This window comes from Blennius ocellaris (genome assembly GCF_963422515.1).
Source record: "Blennius ocellaris genome assembly, chromosome: 5".
NCBI classification, from domain to species: domain Eukaryota; kingdom Metazoa; phylum Chordata; class Actinopteri; order Blenniiformes; family Blenniidae; genus Blennius; species Blennius ocellaris.
The window spans coordinates 14,066,335-14,087,770 of NC_137654.1; the positions used below are offsets into that span (position 1 = coordinate 14,066,335).

General features: G+C 41.7%; 2 protein-coding genes across 2 annotated transcripts; one reads left to right on the forward strand and one right to left on the reverse strand.

The window, feature by feature from the left end:
* Positions 1-228: 228 nt before the first annotated feature.
* LOC308129976 (uncharacterized protein) lies at positions 229-12,760 on the reverse strand. The gene is made up of 9 exons (XM_080496127.1): positions 12,630-12,760; positions 8,714-8,810; positions 8,424-8,604; positions 6,818-6,963; positions 4,690-4,866; positions 4,293-4,409; positions 4,095-4,175; positions 3,576-3,723; positions 229-2,490 (listed from the first exon to the last, which is right to left on the reverse strand). The coding sequence occupies exons 1-9, from the start codon at positions 12,641-12,643 to the stop codon at positions 2,471-2,473; spliced, it is 981 nt and encodes a 326-aa protein (XP_080352253.1). The 5' UTR covers positions 12,644-12,760; the 3' UTR covers positions 229-2,470.
* A 1,753-nt stretch (positions 12,761-14,513) lies between these two features.
* LOC308129961 (solute carrier family 35 member E2A) lies at positions 14,514-20,722 on the forward strand. Its single transcript, XM_080496102.1, has 9 exons — positions 14,514-14,776; positions 16,405-16,836; positions 17,366-17,501; positions 17,617-17,744; positions 17,940-18,060; positions 18,534-18,587; positions 18,665-18,737; positions 18,817-18,962; positions 19,051-20,722. Exons 2-9 carry the CDS (start codon positions 16,557-16,559, stop codon positions 19,277-19,279), a joined length of 1,167 nt encoding a protein of 388 aa, XP_080352228.1. The 5' UTR covers positions 14,514-14,776; positions 16,405-16,556; the 3' UTR covers positions 19,280-20,722.
* Positions 20,723-21,436: the final 714 nt, after the last annotated feature.

Below are 21,436 nucleotides of genomic sequence, written 5' to 3' on the forward strand. Positions count from 1 at the left end.
TGGGAAAGTGACTCTTGTTTGATTATTTTGATTCTCCCTTAAATCGAGCCCCAAAAAAATGGACATTCAATCAAACATTTACCATTTTGACACGCAGGTCAATGAGCCTGCTTGTTAAGGTTGTGCTGAATCTCTTCGACTCCAGAGTTTCTTTTAAACGAGGCGAGAGAATGAAACAGTTCAAACACTGCAATGTATTTACAAGGTAACTTTAATTATATAGCAACATTCAGACAAATGAAATTACAGTGTGTTCCGAGGAAATAAAGGAAGTGCAATGAGGCAAGGCGATTGACACAGGACAAATAAGGCAATTTGTATTTTTCTTAAACGTTGAAGCTGAAAGGATTTCACAAGGTCTGAAAAACCCATGTCCTCATTCCAACATTGAGCAAAGCACCTGAAATTAGGAAGTGATTAGTTACTTCTGGGACATTTAAGAACAAATTTATCTGAATTGATATTTAATATGATAAAAGAAAAAAAACTTGTTTACAATTGAGTGAAAGCTTCAGGGAGCCACCACAAAGTATGTTTCATATAAAGTGTCACATTAACCGTTTCACAAGCAGTGAACTGGCCTGTGAGCAACGTTGTGATAAGGACGATAGGAAGACATCAGCGATCAATCGTTTCATTTACAATAAATGTAACAAGCCCACAATAGTCAGTAATTAATGTGTTGCTCGTTCCATTAATCATGAGTATCGATAAGGTGACTTTTTTTTAAATTCCCCAACACTGCCGATTTTAAACGTTAAATAATATAACTACTGCTTTAAATAAAGTCTCATTTCAAACTTCATCAGCCAGGTTTAACCAGAGAAGACAAAAGTTAACAGCAGAGTTAATGTAAAAATAAAGTGTTTCACCCACTGGTGTACAAAAGGCTCAGTGGTAGAAATGTATAGAAAAATTGGAATTATTCACTTTTCTGTTAAAAAACAAAACACCGCAAGTGCAGCAGAAAGTCAACCAGTCAATAATCTTCAGGATTTCATTCAGAATATTACTCGTGAAGATGTAAACCACTTACAAAAAAAATAAACAAACGCAAACATAAAATGTATTAAGAAATAGAACTGAAAATCTGATCTCGCTTTGAGATTAATGTTTGAAATCCCACTTCAACCATACTGATGTTTTCTGAACAAGTGAAAAGAATGCGTCTGGAGCAGCGGGAGAACAGAGTCTGGTTTGCACACGTGTGTGTTGACGATGGTGAAAGTGAAGATGAAGCCGAGCCTGTTTGGCAGCATTGTAACCTGCAGCCATTCAGTGGCACAAACAACCTGCTGCACGTGTTTCCACTGCAGATCAGGCTGAATCCAGAGGCGTGAACACACACCCTCATCTGTACATTTGTTCAATAAATGGCAGAGAGCAAACATCTGAAGACAAGGGGGAGTGGTGGTGGATGTACTCGACATTCTGGAGTAAACAAACAGATCATTGTGTCTAAGCGAAGTTGTTTGTGTACCGATTCTACTTCAAGTTTAAAAATAAAACGTTTTACAAGGCAACTCAAATGTTGTGGTTTTCCCATAAATGTGAGCAGAACTATGTTACGACGTTGGTCATCGTGGATAAATCAAATTAATCTTTCACACCGATGATTCAACTTTGTTCAGTTTAGTCAAGCAAAACAACAACCTGTCAAGATCTATACATTACATTAACTCAAATGCTGGTATTTTTAATAAACAGGTTTATAACCCACTTTAATTAATGTCCATATTATCTTGTTAACCAATATGGTTTTACCGTTAAAATTGTAGATAATATAAATATTCATCACTTCAATGTTATCCTCCATCATAATTTAGATTATAATCATTTATCCTGTTACAAAGTTTACAATCTAGTTTTTTTTCCATCAACGTCAGTGACCTGGGGAAACACTGCTTCAGTTCATTGTATGAAAAGAACAGAGGTCGATTGATAATTAAAGCTTGAGTTTTTGTTGTAAACTTGGGTCACTTAACATCTTCAGAATAAACAAGTGTTCCTATCAGCTGCTTTCTGATCTTCAGACTTTGAATCATCCTCACAGAGGTTACATTTAAAAAATAAAGTGAGGAGCCAATTTGAAGACTATGAAGAGGAGGAAGTCCAGATATTTGATATCCAATGTAAAGAGGAACAAAATACATTCACACAGGAGAAAGTGGCCTCTTCGTATAAGCTGCTGAAGCTCCAGTTTGCTTTTATGGAAACAAACATCCTTTCTGTTCAGTTTAATGCACCTTTATTATTTAACATTAGAACCTTCAGGATAACATGGAGTCACTTTTCTAATACTTTCTCCCAGAAATAAAATTTCGTGTTTCTCTTTTTTTTTTTTTTAAAACAGCAGTTTTCTCGTGCTTCAGTAGCTTTCAGAGAATTTGCAGTCAGTGACCCAGAGAGCCGAAGCTTCGGGCTGCAGCGTCCGTCCTTCCCTCCTCCTCCTCCTCTTCAGGTTCCTGCTTCACTTGCTGGACGAAAACACTGAGAGACGAGGAGCAGAAACAAAGTGAGACAACAGCAGCTTCATGGAGGACGGCGGCTGAGAGGGAGGCATACTGAGGTCACAATCCCAGTTTCATGATTGTTTTGTCTTCTGAGCAGCAACATGAATCCCTTCAGGAAGCCGCCTGGAGGAACTCCAGGGACATGCGTGTTTTTCAGGAACCCTGACTGATCCTCCACTTTCTCATCCTGCAGGGATCACATTCTGCAAATAATCCCTCTGGACACTTTCCTCCCATTTCATCATGAGAATGTGTTGTATAATAAATATCCATTCTCTCTCTCTCTCTCTATATATATATATATATTTTTTTTTTTTTTATTAACTTTTGCATCAAACACATGAAAACCAAACTCCATACTCGAGACGAGCAGAAGTCAGGAAGACGACCACTGACTGGGAACGTCCAGTGATCAAACCCTCCTGGACAAAGTATGAGGAGGGATACTTAACACATGCAGTTTTCAACATTATTTTTTAGGAAAATTACAATTACATTTGAAAACTGCGGGTGAAAAAGAACAAAAAAAACCCCAACTTACTAAACTTTGGACCAAGCGGGTCTGTCTCCTAACGATGGAAGTACTAAATGACTGATCTTGTTTTTATATTTTATTGTGCAGATATTCTTTGGGGCCTAACAATTAGTCGAGGATAAACCTTTCTTTTCCTATTTGCTCTTTTGTATCTGATGACGTTTCCCGATATGTTCAAAATTGCTGTTTGATTTTCTGTATATTTGTGTGCGTGTGCGTGTGGTCCTAGATTTAAAACTAACAGACTGTGGTTCGGTTCTGTGGATGGATAGATGACCCCGAAAAACTGTATAATTGGCCACGACATTACATGCACATTTTTTTTTTAAAAACCTCATTAAAATCCTATTTACTATTTAGAATTTGAAAAGCAGGTACAAAAATAGCCATATCGACAAAATATAAAGTACACTAATTAACTGAAATGTACCAGGAACTTTGTCAAAAATACTTCAAACCTAAAACGGTTTTCTGTGTTAGTTGATGAAACTGGACCGCTGCTGTCCGTCTCTGGAGAGGAAACTCACTTCTTTCTCTCAGGCCTTGTCCGAAGCTGTGTACCAGCCTGATGAGGCCCCAGAACAAAACCACCTTGATGAGCAGCGAGATCACAGCTCCGGTGACGGCGGCCGCCTCCAGGGTGTAATCGTCGTCACTCAACCACTTTCTCGTCACCTGTAATTAAAGCAGAGCGGCGTTTCGACGCAGGGATCCGGGTCTGAGCGTACAGACTGCTTTCACCTCAATCTTAAAATATGCACGTCTTAAGACAGTTTAAGTGAAACCCATCATCCTCAGCAGTTAATATTGAGCTGATGAAGTCGTTCACTTCACTTTACAAACCCCCTTTGAAAGTTGCATTTTGCTCTATTTTGTCTGATCATGAACCAACATGGCTGATTGAGGGAAAGTTGTGGCCAGAAGATTTAGGAAGCAGCTGAAGCTCTCTCGCCCTCCCTCCCTCTCTCTCTCACCATTTCTTACTTGTAAATGTCTTTTGAACAAAGCAAACCGTGCTCATGTGAGAAAGCGCCGCCGTCACCCACCATCAGATAGATAAAAAAGGCCACTTGAGGAACGTTCTGCAGCATGAAAACCCAAACCAGCACCCGGGCTTCCTTCAGCACCTGAAAAACAAACGACAAACCAAACTGTCGGTGCTTCTGACTGCGTGCCGTCGGTCTGGATTTACAGACTGGTCTCCGGTGACCACGACGGGGGTGGTGGTTGGGGGGACGACTCACTGCTACAGCGCCGACCGCGGCGGCCAGACAGGCCCAGACCACGCCGCATCCCAGGATGATGCTGTTGGAGGCAGACATGGCCGAGTCCAGTGTTGTGAAGAGGATGCACAGGCACAGCTGCAGAGATCAACGCAAAACACTCAAGCGGGAATCGTCAGCTGAGCTGGAAACAAACTGCCGCAGGTTTCGCTGTCGTTTCGCCTTGAGATACACAACGAGAAAAACTCGCTCTCCTCCCGTCCTCAATTATCACAGTGGAACGCCAAACGACCTGCAGCAGGTTCAACGCCGCACATTCCCGTCAAGTCGGCCATCGTTTACCGGCAACGGGGTGCAATCCAGCATCTCGTTTGCAGGGGGCAAATTAAAAAGTAAGATCACACGCGCGACCGCGTACCTGTGCCTGCAGGTCAAAGGTCACCATGGAGAAGCACAGGTTGAGCAGGAAGTACTGCTCCTGCAGGCTCTCCAGGGCGCCGCCGACACGGAAGGCCATCATGTTGGGCCTCCGGATGAGCAGCATGGTGCAGAAGACGTGCACCGCGCCCAGACACATGATGCACGCAAAGCGAACCTGCAACACACAAATCACACAACGGCCGGCCAGAGTCACATCCAGAAAACAAACGCGACGTAATCAAGACACCGTCAAGACAGACAGCGGACGGCTTTGTCCTTTGAAAGGGGGGCAGGAAATGGCCCGCCAAAAAGAATGATTAATTCAAGATGAAATATTAAGAACTATTAAAATCCAGAGAATTTTTTTTTTAAATGCACAAAAAAATTTAAGCAAAAATGTTCTCACCCTCCAAAAAATAGTCATGCAAAAAAAAAAAAAAAAAAAAACCCCAGAAAAAAAGTGAAAAAGTCCAGAATGGGTGTCAAACTCACACACTGATCTCATGTGGGCCAGACCAGTAGATGATAGAAATATAATCTACATCTAGAATTCTGAATCGCTTTGTTTTAGTGCAAGAAAGTATTAATATAATCAAAAGAATGTTCACATTTAATAAACGATCCTTTTACAGCACATGACAAACTGGTCATTTTAATTAGAGAACTGCAAATTCGACAATATTGTGTCTCAGTTCACAGTGTGCTTTACAACTCACAGATCACAGTGGATTTTTATCACAACGTTTGCATCTTCAAAGTTGTAAAATATTTGGCCGCATGCAGCCGGAACTCAAAATGATAGAAAATTAAGTTATTCTGATCCTGATATGAGTTATCGTTCATGTCTAGTAAAGTAATCCTGATTACATGAACTGACTCACCACATAATACAGACTAAAGTGCGCCCCTGGTGGTCCCATGACTAAATTACAGTTACTGTTTCAATTTCTCACAGCTGGAAAATTTCATCTTGTGGCCGATTGGACTCTCTGGACCCCAAAAACTAGGACACTCCTTAAAGAAATAAATAAATTACTGTTTGCAGAAACCATACAGCCTGAGATGCAACAGGCTTCTATAATTTGTTAGATATTTAAAGTAAAATAATAAAATCAAAAGTGTGATGAATGTGAATAATTTCAAGATGTACTTGCACTAAAGGAAAATTGACTTGTAATTATGTGAAGGTCATTGTACTTTCGGTTCACTGGTCTGGAGTTTCAGCAGAGCGCATCGCATTCGAAATACAAGAAGTTTGACACCAAAAAAAAACAAAAGAACAAAGCAGGGATGTTGCAGCCAGATGCACATTTACACCTGGGAGCTGCCAGCCTGTAGCGAAGAGCATTTAATCCCATTCAACACCATTCAAGGTGTTCAGCGGTTCCCATGGCCACCGACTGCTGCTGCACGCAACAATAGCGACATCTAGTGGTTCCATGACTTCTCTACATGACAGGAACGCTGACTTCCAACTTTACAGCGTTGTGGTCGATGTGATAAACTCCTGCACTTAATCCAGGGCTGTCAAACACCGCAAGATCAAAAACCCTCGATTTTTTAACAGGTTGTCAGGGTCAGTTTGTGAAAACTAGCATGCAAAAGGCTGCAAAAACACAATAGCGCCAAGATAAAAAAATATATATGTTCACCGAATTTGGCTGCAGAGCATATTAAAATTGGCTTTATGTTGAGATTGGAGTCAATACCTCTGCCGAGGAGATTCTAACAATCACCAGCGTTTGTTTGGCTGATTGTCTATTAACAAGATATCGTTAAAATTAATGTGCAGGTCTTGATTAAAATTGGTACACAGGTGCATTTTGATCAAAAGAACAATCAAAATAATCTGCATCAAAACTATTGTTACAACTGAAAATTTCCATTTTGCAAAATATCGTCGTGTTCTTCCGAATTATGGAATAAACATGATCGCCAAACTACATAAATGAATAAAGGCGGTGGAATGTGCCATTTCCCCGTTTCCATGCCGACCCTTGGCGGAGGTCAGAAAGCTATGGTTGCTCTCGTTTTTATAAAAACGCCGATTGCTTCTCTTTGCTCGGGCACAGCCGGGACGGACCCAAACCACGAGGGCGACGACGGACCGTGAAGGAAAGACCCACCAGCAGCTCGGCTTTTTCCTTCGAGGTCTGCACTGAGAAGTTGACCAGCGAGCGAATCATGACCACCAGCACGTTGAGCACGAAGGCCAGCAGCTCCTGGCGGTTCTCCTGCAGCACGCCGCGGCTGATGTAGTAGATGCAGAACACTGCAGACGACAACGTCACAGAAACATCACAACAATGTTTCCTCGCGACACGAGTGGGAATATTCACTATTACTGTGTGGTACTTTTTAGTTATTCTGAAAAAAAAAAAACAATTGGGTATAAAACATATAGTACGTAAAGACAAGATCAGTTGGAGGTTTTGGGGACAAAAACCTGGGTATCGTGAACTTTTATGCTTTTTGTTATCGTTTACTAGCGTCAGAGAGTTGAGCAGTATTGTAAAATCCAACAGGAAGTCCAGGTTGGGTTGCTGGAGGAAAGACTAATATATTTCCACAGAGCTCTGCTCCTCTGCTCCAGATCGCGTTGGACTGTTCTGGAGTTCTTAAAGACTCGAGAAGTTGTGGCTGTGAGCAGCGCCGGGTTCACATTGTATGAGAGAACAGATTCATTTCTGTTGATCATTGCAGTTTTATTGTTTGACAGAAGTCGTCCTTTCTCTACTGAAGCCAAATCAGCAGTTTCGAGGAGCGAAGTTTGGTTTGTGGTCATCTGCACATTTAATACTTTCAGCTGGATTCTTCCTTTATCAGTCAACCACAAGGAAATAGCTCCACGTGTTTTGTTTTGTTTTTCAGTTTCCTTAAAAGGTTTTTGCTTTTTTGACAAGGAAATACGATTTTAAAATTCTAACAGAGCGGTTCATCTAAACAAATAATCTGCACATAACAGTGTGCCATAAAAAGTGTGCAGCTTCGCAGGAATTTCCATAAATTGCATAATATTTAGTAACACAGGTTAAGGATTATTATAGACGTGATTTAAAAAAACAAAAAAAAAAAAAGTTGTTGTGGAAATCTGTATCCGTCTCTACATTCATCTCCTCCAGTTTGCATCATGTGACTAAAGTGGGAGAAATTTCTGCTTTCGGCCATGAGGAAGGCATCCTTTCAAAGTAAAATGAAATTCCAGGCACCCTTTCTCACAAAACGGACAAAAGACATTTGGAGGAAAAACACTGAACATAGAGAGTCTGAATTACAAAATAATCTCACAGGTCTGGATGACAAATTACTATCAAAACTCCATAACGATGCTCTTAATATCAAGACTTCAATTCTCTATAGTTTAATCATTTGCCGATGATCATTGGTAAATAGGAGACAAGCATTAAAACTCACTGACCATGTTGGATTCATTCTCTTATGAATAAAACAGATAGTTTGTTTTACATGTTTCATCATTGCAATTTCGCAATATTCTAAATGCACTCATATTAAGATTAATTCTCAATTATCTTTTCGTTTAATTGCCATTTTATTTTGTTAATATCTTCTTTTATTTCCATGATTTTAAAATTGATTTTATGCATTTCTTTGCCTTTGTGAAACACTTTTAATTTCCCCCGTGTATGAACCGCACTGCACAAATAAACTGCGACGTCGTGTATTTAATCCTTTCCAGGCGGAGGACGACTTCGTCCGGATGATCAGACTCACATATTCCAACCAGCTGGATGAGAGACACGGTGAAGTTGTCCTCAGACATGTCGGGGCCCTTGTCCTGCTTGTAGATGCTGAAGCTGGTGAGGCCCAGCAGGCCCAGCAGGCCCAGCAGGGACACCATGGTGAAGCAGAAGTAAAGCTTCACCAGGCAGCACAGCTCCGACCAGGACTTGATCTGCAAGACACGGTGGAAGAGGAGCAAAGCTCGGCGGTTAAGCACCGTCTGCACGTTCAACTCAAAATCACTCTCTGGTGCTTTGGTTTGGAGGAGTGAAGCGTCTCACGGGGCCACATGGAGTCGGGATCAGTTCCTGGTGTCTGGGTGTCAGGTTTGGAGACGGAAGGTCCGAGTCCTGCTGAGGCGGACCGCCCAGCAGAGGACTGTGGAGAAACAACCTCAGGATTAACATCTCCTTTTTTTATATGTGCAGTTAACAAACATTTTTGTTTTCCTGCTCCAGGTGAAACAGACAAACACATTGTACAAAGTAAAAAAAAAAAAAAAGTCACAAGTCCCACATGACTCACTTCTATCCATGTAAATGTCAGTGAATCAACTTCAGTATAAAAGGCAAACAATTGGTGTTGACAGGCAGTGTTGGGAAAGTTCAGTTTCTACATGAACTAATTCAAAGTTCAGTTCATACATTTTAAAATGAACTAGTTCAGTTCATAATTCAGTTCCAAAAATGAACTAGTTCATAGTTTGTTTGTATTTTTTTAATACGTTGCTGCGAGCAGAATACTGGCATTCACCCCCTTGTTGACGACCCCCCCCCCCCATTCAGTCACACTAGCAGCCACCCCTACACTATATTCTCCTAAAAGTGCTGCTTGAAGGATCTTTTTAATTGAGGAATTATTCAAACAAACCATTGTGAACTGCAGTTTACTGTTAAAGTCCAGAAGATGTGTCCACATAATTCTTGTACCAACACAAACATAATCCAAGGTAGGAACCAGGCCGAGGTAAGAAACTTAAGCTGTACCTCAAAGTACAACATTCAAAGAGCAACACATTTAAACATTATTTGTCTACGTCACTTTTCTGTTTTTAGTGAATCGATTGTTTCCCGACTTGTTTGCCCAAAGAAAATTTCCAGAACTTGGCCCATGAGCAATATTCAGGCCATTATTGGCTCGCCGTTCCTATGTATTTTGATTTGTTAGTGACTCCACATACCTTGAAAGTCTCTCCGCGTGCTAGTTCAATGTGCAGTCTCAGGTTTGCTGTTGACGTTGTTGATGTACGGAGTTGCTTCTCGAAACCCGGCGGGCAAAGTTTACACAAAAAGGTAAGGTTGTTCCACCTGGATAATCACTGACCTTTTCATAAAATTATTTTAAGTAATCATACGAAGATGAAGTATTCATCGTGGAGGCAGAGTCTGAAGCAGTGAAGCAGTCCTCCATTTGTATTTGCCGGGATACGTCGCATGTTGATGACGCATGCTGCGGTTGCCAGATTGGCTGTTTTAACCCCTACATGGTTAGGCCCGTTTACGGTTTGCTTTAGCCGGGTTTTCCATGGGAAGGCTCTGGAAATCTGGCACCGTCTTCAACAACGTTAAACTGAGACTTTTAGTGAATATGTACGAAGTGAATTTTAATGATATTAATGAATAAATACATTGAATTGGATTGTTTTTGTTGTAAAATGTCAACGAGTTCTTTGAAAACTCAACATAAATCCTGAAACGTAAACTTACTACAATCAAGAAAAACCCACATATCAGAGATATAGAAATACTGAATTCTGATTTTTAGACAATTGACAAATTGACAGAAATAAAAACCCAAGTAAAGTTTACACAGAATATGTATTCAGGCAGTCCCAGTGCTCAGAGCATTACGATCTCATTTGTCATAGTCTTCCAAGGCTATAATTATCTAGTCTGCTATTTTCTTCCATTAACTAAACTGGATTTATATATAGTCACACACCAACATGGACACTCTGTTGCATTTTCACAAGTCAAACAACCCATTAAGTCTATAAAACAATACAAAGTATTAAAAAAAACTTGTCCATTTGTGATGCAGTCATAGGTACTCATGTTTTAGGAGTTATTGAAATAACAATGTTGAGTTTTGCCTCAGTTCAATATAGATGTGTTCAGTGTTAAAGTCCCTGCAGGACTGTTTTAGCAACTACTGCTGTTTTCTATCTAATCAGATGCCGAAACTTTTTTCTTCATTTTCACCCGTATCATGTGACCACAGTGAGAGACCGATTATATAATAAACCTGTGCTGTTGCTCCTTGGAAACGCATGACAAACCAACACCAACCACTTAGTGCCCTGCAAAAGTATGCAAGCAGCTGGGGTTCAAGAGTCGGCCACCTTTTTGAATCCGAGGGTGGCTTAAGAATCAGGACAACAAGAAGGGTTACTTTCATCAAAGTCCCTGAATGATCACACTTTCAGATCACTAGTTCCTAAGGCCTGCAGGGTCACAAGGTCCCTATGATGGCTGCCCCCTCCCTGCTGTAATGCCATAGTAGTGTTAAGCCTTTGTTTTTGACGATGAAATGACCCTGATAGATTCTGCAAACTAAATACAACGTACAGGAATGCATATAGACTAACTATTTCATTGGTTCTTCAGCAGACTTCAAGGATCTCAGATCACCAGTTGTTTTACATGAACCGTTTGTCCAAGCGTATCGTTTGTGCGACTAAATTTATCACAAATTATGAAACTCTCAGTCATGATTGTGCAGCCTCGGCTGGACGGTTTTCCTCCTCCATAAATTCAGTTCAGTGTTGAAATAGCAATGACTGCACTGCCAGTATTCAAGTACTATTTCACAAGTTTTGTAGATGCTGAAGCTGTTCTCATTTCTTTTTATATTTTTAGAAGTAATGCTCATCACTGTTGGGTTTGGGGCTTTACTGTCTGGAAGTCACATGTTCTCCTAGTGCTGTGGGGTTTTTCACAGCAGTCCACAAACAGAGCAGACCAGGGGTGTCAAACATAAGGCCACTGGGCCAAAACCGGCCCGCAAGAAGCTTCAATCCAGCCACCAAACCAGTAAGCAAATGGCAAAAAAACAGCAAAACAAGCATTGGATCTTTAACACAGCTTTTCCTCAGAGAAGTGGATACAACACTGAGACTCAAGCTGAGATACTGGCATGAAAGCGAGACACCCTGATGCTACCAAAGTAGCCGCTAGCCTCAAGGCCATGCTGTCGGGGTGAGTTTGTATAAACATCCATGCAAGAGGCTGCAAAAAGCAACAGTATAGACAGGGGGGGGGGTTGTGTTTTTTTTTTTTTAGGACACTTCACATAACTATAATTGACTTCATGTTGTGTTTGCAGTAATTTCTGACACCAATTGTTCATATTTGGAAAAATACAGACTTTTTTATACTCTGTGCCACAACAAAGAAAAGCTTTAGTGTAAATTCAAAGGGTACTATGGCACCATTTCACTGGTCTGGCCGGCTATAGATGAATATGGGCTGAATGTGGCCCCTCAACTAAAATGAGTTTGAAACCACTGCATTGTGTAGACTGTGTCGGTGTGTGTTCTCTCTCCCCCCTCTCTCTGCATTAGTCCTGCGATGGACTGATGACCTGTCCAGAAGGGAGGGCTAAATTGGCTAAATGTCTATAGAACATAGATGGATGTTTGGAAACGACATGTGCAGCTTCCCATCTTTACATTCCTCCATAGGCTCTCAGGTCAGGTGGCCTGGCTCTCTTGGTGTGGCAGGTAAGAAGGAGCTACAAGGGGTCTCCTCTCAGCACCATGATCCATCTACACCCCGAGAGTCCAAAGGTTTGGGAAAGCAGGATGAACTTCTCTTTGCTTCACTGTACAACAGAAATTACTTTTCAAACCAAATGCAGTCCTTTTTAAAATGGACATTTGTTATTTCCTAATATTTGTACTTAAGGTTTGATTGCATCTGTAAATCTGGATTCATTCCCTAAATGGAAGATGTTTTAAAACAAATTAAGTTGTATCTTGTTTGATCTTATGTGTAAAATGATTGAAACACCGTAGAAGCCCTTGAAAAAGAAAATGTTTGCTATAAAGTGTCAATAGCATCTTGTAAGAGGAAAATAAAAAACTGAAACTGAATTAAATATTCATTTCATAACAGATTTGGTGTATAGAATTCACCTGAAGGAGTGAATTAAATACAAACCTGGAATGGAAAAAAACACGACAATGAAGTTTCGTACCTGATCTCGTCCATTTCAGAGGTCTGCTGCTTACATTCCTCACGCCGTTCTAACGAGCCGCGCCTCCCCTTTCACCAAACACAACTTCCGTCTCACATTTTATTGTTTTCAGGAAAAACAGCCAGCCTCCCTCTACGCTCCTATAAAGGCGACTGTCACTGGATCACAGCTGCTCTACTGCCCCCTGCAGGACATAGTGAGACTCACAGTTCACCTCAGCATTCAAAAAGGTTCGTTTCACAAAGAAATAATAAAATACCCATTGCAGATGAGAATAAAACAGAAGGAGATGAGATAAGATCATTAAAAGGACAGATTATCACAAGATAGACATGATGAAAAAGACCAGATGTGATAAAGTGAGAAGACACTGGATGCAACGCAGTAAGACGAGACAAAGAGAGACGGACAAGGCAAGATAGACAAGAAAAGATAAGATGAGATAGAACAAGTAATACCAGACTGACATGTTGTCAGAAAGTAGAATGCATAACGTAAGACAAGTAGGACAAAGTAAGACAAGGTTGACATTTTCTGCCTTGGCAATAATTATGAAAACATTCAGGATGAGACCAATGCAAACAACATTTAAAAACAAAATTTGATCTGACAGTTTAAAGTTGTCATTATATATGAACAGAACACATTTTATATTGTCTGGTTATTGCAGAACGGATGTTCACATAAATATTATTTCCAAATATGATTGAGTAGAAATCAATAGACTTCATGAAATTAAATGGAAATGACATGATCATGTGAAAGTAAAACATATAAAATATAAACACAAATGTTGCAGTGATAAAACATTGAAGATAGTTTTGGACATTACTTTATTCTGCATTTTATATTTGTGTTTGTCTTGCTTTGTTTTTTGATATCTGGAATAGAAACTGCCAGACTATACCTTTGCTCGTTATTTCTTTGACAGGGAACCCTTAAAGCATAACATTTGCTGAAATTATAAAATACTGTAGTTTAACTCCAATACTTTTTAAACTAGCTTCAGTGTGGAATCCGTCTCTCCATTAACTTATTTACTGGCTATGTTGGCCAGTTGGTCGATGTTTCATATTTGATATATTGTTTTGATGCACTAATTAAAGTTCCTCTTCGACACTTCCTCTCATGTTTTAGAGGACCTATTTCAAGCTTACTTCTTTCTTTTTTTATTCACTGCAGATGTTTTCAGTGAGTAAAACTGTTGTTTTATTTTTATTTGGGGTTCATTCTTACTTCTAGGATAATTTGATCATTTTAAAATACCAAATTACATATGAATCATATGCAGACAGAAATTCCATCTGTGTTGGAAATGCTTTTGCATTTTGTATCACGCTGGAATCAAATGTTTCCTTTCAGATGATCATGCCACGCTCGTTCATGAAGGTTTTGAAAGTTTGCAGTGCCCTCCACTGGTCAGTATTAAGAACTACAACACCCGATTCTTACGGAGTTTCTCAGAATAATAGAAGCTTTCGTTTCGTTATTATTTCTGAATTGTTCATATATTTGAAATGTTATTAAATACGTATTTTTGGAGCCCACAACTCTGCATAAAGAGGTTTTTTTCTGTGTTTCATGGCACTTGATTTAAAGTTTGAGTCTAACCGGAAGCAGGGTCTAGAGAATAAAAGCGTCTCCATGAAACATTACTCTACAAAAAAAAAAAAGTTAATGTAGTTGCAAAGTTAATAAACTCTCTGCTGATTTAGTTCCAAGCTTATGTAGGAGTCGTGCATAGTGAATTGTCTCTTGTATGTCACAGCTTTAGCAGCGGAGCAGTGATTTATTTTGTCGGCGTCTCCTCGTTGTGTTTCCGGTCAGTGCTAACCGATAGCAGCCACGTCTCCGGGACGTGGTCAGGTGCACACAGACCAGACAGCCATGCACGAAGCAGACACTCCGCCACACGAGTGTCGGTTCAGGGTGGCAGTCTGACTGAATCTCCCCGGGTTTGAATGCAGAGCAATGGCCGGGAGGACTGCAGGCCGAGCCCCCTTGCCCGGTGCAGCGGATAGCTGCCGCTAGCTCGTGTCGGTGTGGAGCGTCTTCTTCCGGACAAAACCTCCAGAGCAGCTGCTGCCTTTATTTATATCAACTCCAGATCTGCTCCTGCTCAGTCCACACTGCTGCAGCCTCCAGAGGTGAGACTTTTGTTTCGTATCTACGTCCAAACTTGTGATTGTTGCTCTGTTGTTTATATCCCGAAGCTCTGATATATCAGTTGCGGGCTTCAGTTACGTGCACTGCAGTTCTCTTGTGTTTCAACATCCCACTGCTCTCTTTAAAGTGCAACATTATAGAGATGTGCACTTGATCAAACAGCATTAAAACATGTTCGTGAAACACTTGTCAGAACAGCGTTGCTGAATACACAAAGTCTGAGGTTAAAGACGTTTTATTTACCCAGTGAATACAACAAACATAAATACAAAAACAAAACACTACCAAATCAGACTATGACATGGAAGCAATATTTAGTCATGTAGACAAGATGTAGTTCAAACATAAAAAAACAAAAAAGACAAAAGATCCACTTGAATGTCATTTTTCTTAATAATAAATCTAACCACATTTGAAGCACCTTGGTTTGCTTTGTGCAGCATTTTAAAAGCTACATCCTACCCATTGATGCTAAACATGCCCATTCTTTAATAGGCAGTTCTGAGGTCAACAGGTCGTCTAGCTTGGTACGTGCAATTTTAGTGTTTATTTAAAATATCAAAAGGAGATCAAACTGGCTGGTAAATATGCCCTCTGATTTAATTTACTGTCTTGTAGATTTAAATTGAATGAGTGGTTCCCAAAGTGTGGGAGGGCAGATGTGTGACTCCAGTATTGCTTCTGTTTTGTTTTTTTCCCCTTGTTGAGAAATAGTCGTAATCAATTGACATAAATTGTGGGTAAAACAAAAATATTCCAATAAGGCATTTAGTGGATCTTTCCAAGTGTGGAGACTTGCTGGGAAAAAAACCCCAACTACAAATATTATATTATTATATTAAATTACAAATTATAGCTGTGTAAAGCTTGTCTCCCCAGATGCAGAATTCCATTGTGTAGCGGTTGAAAGCGGATTGGCAGCCAACCAAACAACTGTGAGACATACGAGAAAGTGCTGGAGCTTTTGTAGCTTTAAAACACATTATTTTTTATGATTAGAGAGTCTGGTCTGCTACAGTTGTAGTGGGTATGGGTTGAAATCCTGTGTGGAATTTGCAAGTTCCTTATTTTGCTTGTCATTGTCTTTGCTTGATGTGCAACCAGATGTGACTGGAGTCTAAAGTAAACGGCTGGAGCAGATAGATAAACAGATATTCAATCTTATTTAAAAATTAATGTAGCATGAAGGCCATGTTTGTCAACCACACTTTCCTTGTTTTTATTTTGAATATGGCAGCTTGATCTCTCTGGTGTGTGTCATTCAGACTTGTTGGCGTACCTTTGCTATTATATATTATGTCATAAGCCTGCACTTTGAATCACCGTAATCAGACGAAGCATTAAGTGGACGGACCAGAACTAGACTAACAGGAACTAAAACTTCTGAAAAGCATATGTCAGAACATAAAGAGAAGTGAGGAGGATTTTTCTATTTTAAATCGCCGGCACCCGGTGAAACAGCTCAATTCTTTTCTTTCAAGAACTCCTGCTTTTATACGTTTATGAGTTTGCGTGCGCCTTAAAGTCTTGTCCTTTACTTGTATTGTTTTTTTGAGGAATCGGAGAACCTCTTCCTCCTGATTGAAGACGATTCTTCTTCTTTCCACAGTGAGAAGTCCAGCGTGCGAAACTTCTCGAGACGGAGTGGCCGACCACTTTCGCCAAATCCCTCAAGAAGATGAACTAAACCTCCTCAAACTCTCCTCGTCACCACATCTTACTAACCTTCACCCTAACCCCCCCACCCACCCACCCCCCGCGATGCCGGGCAGCAAGCAGTCCGCTCGCCAATCGCTGTGGCGCCTCCTGTCGCCGTTCCGCAACCGGCAGGAGCGAGTGGTGCTGGCTCGCAGCGAGAGCCTGCCGGGGGAGCAGGTGCTGAAGATCACCGTCACCGAGACGACGGTGATCGAGGCGGAGTCCGGAGTGTGGAACTGGCGCTCCATGTCCTACCTGGGCCTGTGGTACTTCTTCAGCTTCTGCACCCTGTTCCTCAACAAGTACATCCTGTCGCTGCTGGAGGGGGAGCCCAGCATGCTGGGTGAGGACCGAGTCGGACATCACCAGACCACATATCGTCGAGAAATTATTATTAAAATTTTTTTTTTTTTTTAAGTACACGTGCTTTATTCCTCCTGATCATTTGTTTCAATATTGTCCGTCTGAGCCGTCTCTTGTTTGTTTGCTTGGTTATAAACAGGCTGAACGGGTGAATTCAGGACTCCTCGTGGACTTTATGTTGGCAGATTAGGTAATCTGTGTTGATCAGCAATGTGGGTGAACAGAAGAAAAGATAGGATACTGGGACGGAGTTGAATGCTTTGATGTTTTTTTTTGTCCTTGTTTTTTGTTGCCTTCGCCAGCTGTACAGGTTCGTTTGGGCAAAAGCACATTGATTTGCGTTTGTTGTTGTTGAACTGAAGAGAAAAGGATTCCGAGGATGGAGATGCCATTTAAAAAAAATATATATATATATTTTAATTTAGTTGAATTTGGTTCAAAATAAAGCGGCGAGTGAACTGGTTTTGTGGGGTCCAGCTCTGATTTGTCGTCTCTCTCCTGACCCCCAGGTGCGGTCCAGATGCTCTCCACCGCTGTGATCGGCTGTGTGAAGATGTTCGTCCCCTGCTGCCTGTACCAGCACAAGTCCAGGAGCGAGTTTCCTCCCAACTTCATCATGATCATGCTGTTTGTGGGTCTCATGAGGCCAGTTTGTTTTTGTTTTGTTGTTTTCCGTCTGAACATTAATGATTAAAGGTCGTGACGCGCACGGACGTGAAATAGGCAACATGGATGTTTTTTTTTTTGTTTTGTTTCTCAGGTTCACCACTGTGGTTCTGGGTTTAGTGAGTCTGAAGAATGTGGCCGTGTCGTTCGCCGAGACGGTGAAGAGCTCGGCACCAATTTTCACCGTCATCATGTCCAGGCTGATCCTCGGAGAGTACACGGGTAAGCCAAGGCCACGCATCCTTACAAGATTACTCAGCGATTCTCACACACACACACACACCTTTCAGAACAGTTGATATTCAGATGCTTTCATTCCAGCTGGAACGGCCCTGAGGGGCGATCAGGTCTAGAGGTCTAGCTTGGAGATGAATTTTGGATTTTCATTGTCGCTGCTGTCGGCACTGTGATCTTTAGGGCTGTGGGTGAATCTGTCCCTGTTCCCGGTGATGGCGGGCCTGGCCCTCTGCACAGCCACCGAGCTCAGCTTCAACATGCTGGGCTTCTCCGCCTCTCTCTCCACCAACATCATGGACTGGTACTGCAGCACTCCGCTGTTTTTTTTAATCCTCAAAAGTCCTGCTCTGAAGAGTAATTGAAAGATAGATAACCAGGATGTAAGGATATGTGGAGGGTTGGCCTGAAATCTTGTTCTTCCACAGTTCACGTTGATAAAAGCAGGACACGTCGCTCGCATGATTTCACATCCTAATGTGTCAGTTTTAAAAAGTTACCAGGGAAATGTTAAGTCTCACGCCCAGCGTGTATGATCACGTTATGTATTCTCTGAAGGTCTTTGACATCAATGTGTGTGTTTGGAAGACACGCGAAAGTCGCCAAATGTCACGTAGTCGGTGAACTGTAGAGGATTGAAATTATTTGTTTTCAACTTGTGTTCTAAACTTTGAATGGAGAAGAATTAAGTGTTGGATAATATGAATAATCTGCTCTGCTCATGTAGAAAATACACGCAGGGATGGCAACGTCTAATCTGTGTCTCTCTCGTCTCAGCTTGCAGAACGTTTTCTCCAAGAAGCTGCTGAGCGGAGACACGTACAGATTCAGGTGCGAGACGGCGACGCGTCCCGTTCAGGAGTTTAACAGGAGACGCACGGTTCTAATGCGGCGTGTCTTTGTTTCAGCCCTCCGGAGCTGCAGTTCTATACGAGTGCAGCAGCCGTCATCATGCTCGTCCCTGCCTGGGCGTTCCTCTTGGTAGGTCAACGCACAACTCAACCGCTCAAGATCTGCACCTGCTCCCGGTTTCTAAACCAACCAGACGATGTGTTTCCAGGATCTTCCCGTTGCAGGAAAGAGCGGCCAGAGCTTCATCTTCAGTCAAGACATTATCCTGCTGCTGCTTTTCGACGGCGCCCTCTTCCACCTGCAGAGCGTCACTGCGTACGCTCTGATGGGGCGCATCTCTCCTGTGACGTTCAGGTAGGACAAAGAGAACAGCATCCGAAAGGATTTCTATTTCACGCCGCAGCTGCAGTAACAGCCCCCCCCCCCCCCGGTTGCTCCTCAGCGTTGCCAGCACGGTGAAGCACGCCCTGTCCGTGTGGCTGAGCGTCATCGTGTTCAGTAACCAGATCACCATCCTCAGCGCCGCCGGCACCTTCCTGGTCTTCATCGGCGTCCTCCTGTACAACAAGGCCCGGCAGATCCAGAGGAAAACCTTGCAGGCCATGGCTGCCGAGCAGAACCACAAGCCTCCGCTGCAGGAGCAGGACCTCCAGTCCTCTCAGCCCAACTGATGCCAGGAGAACAAGAACAACCACGTTAGCTTTGGTTTGAGGCGGGAGCAGAAACTAGTATTCCTGTGGAACGGGATCAAGAGTGTGCCCAGCAGGTCCACCGTCACTCACCCCGTCTTGTTCCGTCAAGTTTGTAAAAGGAGAAGCTCAGGGTGTCTTTCAGCTTTCATTCTGGAGGAAACTGGTTTGTGTCTCATCTGTGGTGAAGCAGCTACTTAAATGATATCCGTCACTTTTAGAGTTTTAAACTGTGTCGTGGTAGGAGGCGAGTCGGTCCCGGCTGGTCCTGCCAAAGCTCGGACCGGCTGTTTGACACATGAACACGGTGTGGAACATTTGAAAGCCACATTCTGCATTCTAGGAATGCTCATCCTCTATTGTGTAGTTTGTTTCCTCTTTGTCTCCTTTGTAAAGTGATTGAACGGAGCAGAGTGAATGTTTCTGCCGGCGTTGTTCTGTCGGAGAAGACGTATTACAGTTGAGGTTTTTTTTTGTTTTTTTTTTAGTTTTGCAGCTCCGGAGCTTTGATAAACGAGATGACAGGATTCTCGAGTTAGTGTGCTAAACGGTGCGTGATTTGTTTTAAAAACATCCGAATTAATCGAGCAGCTTTTTGAAAATGTATTCTTAAAAAAAAAATAATTTTGATTTTGAAATAGTTTGAACTTTTGGGGCCAGCCCACTTTATTTAAAGATTTTTTCTGATGAGCCTTGCAGGGGGATGCTTGGCGCCGACACAGAGGCTCAAGACACAGCTTGTTCAATATAGTTTTTAGAACTTTCATATAAATACAAAGCAACACTTCATCTGGAATTAAATCCTGAATTGTGATGAGCCTTCTATAACGGATTCGTCGTTGCATCGTCTGCTCTCGGTCCCTGGTCTTGCCGTCGGGGTCTAATGTCTGAGCAGGAAGTGAAACTTCCTCTTGTCTTCCATCAAAAACACATCAGTGCCACATTTTCCAAAACCAGCCTCACTGTGCCAACGATTTGACCTACACGTGATTCGCAGTCCAAGTGTGTTAGAACGTTTTCTGTGTGAATCATCGGCGGTCTGAAACTCTCTGCAGATTATTTTTGGGCGCTTCGACAAAATTGTTGACTTTCTCTCCAGTTTTTGTGCCTCAAGAAGCAAAACGTGTGTCTTGTTACATATGTTCTATGACGTGTTCATTCTCTGTGTGCTTCTCCCCTCTTTGTGTTTGAGAATTTATTTCGCGATCGTGTGAAAATAAGTAGCTGTGGGTTATTTATGACCTATGTTAAAGGAGTTTTTTGGTTTTTTTATACAAATCATCTGCATTAAGATTTTGTAAAGCAGCTTTAATAGGTGGCTTGAAACAAGCAGTTGTCTTTGTTTTTTTAAGGGTCCAAAAGTGAGGAGGTGATTATGAACTGTGAGTTAAAGATTTACATTTTTCTTAATGAGGATGTAAACGATGTGTAGTGGACACTGCAGAAAAATTAAAGTATTTTCTTGTTAGCGTGTTGTCTGGGATTCTTGACGGTGATGCATCGCAACAACCCTTTCACAGAGTTGCGTGCACCCAGCAACCGTGTGCATTTGATGAGTTGAGTTCATGTGTGTGAACTTGACCTTTTACGCAGAATGAGCTCGGTGCCCCTCCCGCCCCCACAGTAGAACAAGAAAACAAACTTTATTCATCCTTTCGGGGTACATGACTTCTCTACGTTTAACCTCAGTGTGTGATTGACTGACATTCTATCCAGAGTGGATTTCAGCCACAAGTAAACCCAAATTGGCTCAATAGGTATAAAAGGAGGTCAGATGAAGGTCTGTGCCACATCACTATTTAGTCAAAGGTTCTCAGGAGCTTTATTCACATTCATAAATATTTTTTCCCCTCATTTGATTGAAGTCAAATTACACAGCACTCATCTGAATGTCATTAAAAAAAATCTCACTTCAAACACACTACTGGAATGTAATGATTGGCAGAGCTTGATGGAAATTGCAGCGCATGAGCCCTACAGGCTGAAAACGTGGTACAGCACCACCCTGTGGTGAGGAGTGATATCATCTGTCCACAGCTCAGAATGGAGACAATTCTAAAAATGTATAGCATCTTATGGAATATTTTCAATATTATGTTAACACAGAAGTGAGAGATCTATTTTTCTGGTGTATTACTA

What these genes read in the sequence shown, in the direction of transcription:
- LOC308129976 (XM_080496127.1), bottom strand. An exon ending in CCTTTGACCTGCAGGCACAG is followed by an intron (nt 4,410 to 4,689) that starts GTACGCGGTCGC and finishes TGATCTCTGCAG; the next exon opens with CTGTGCCTGTGCATCCTCTT. An exon ending in ACAAGGCCTGAGAGAAAGAA is followed by an intron (nt 2,491 to 3,575) that starts GTGAGTTTCCTC and finishes CTCGTCTCTCAG; the next exon opens with TGTTTTCGTCCAGCAAGTGA.
- LOC308129961 (XM_080496102.1), top strand. Translation starts at nt 16,557, where the DNA reads ATGCCGGGCAGCAAGCAGTCCGCTCGCCAATCGCTGTGGCGCCTCCTG. An exon ending in GGGGGAGCCCAGCATGCTGG is followed by an intron (nt 16,837 to 17,365) that starts GTGAGGACCGAG and finishes CCTGACCCCCAG; the next exon opens with GTGCGGTCCAGATGCTCTCC. An exon ending in CTGCCTGGGCGTTCCTCTTG is followed by an intron (nt 18,738 to 18,816) that starts GTAGGTCAACGC and finishes ATGTGTTTCCAG; the next exon opens with GATCTTCCCGTTGCAGGAAA.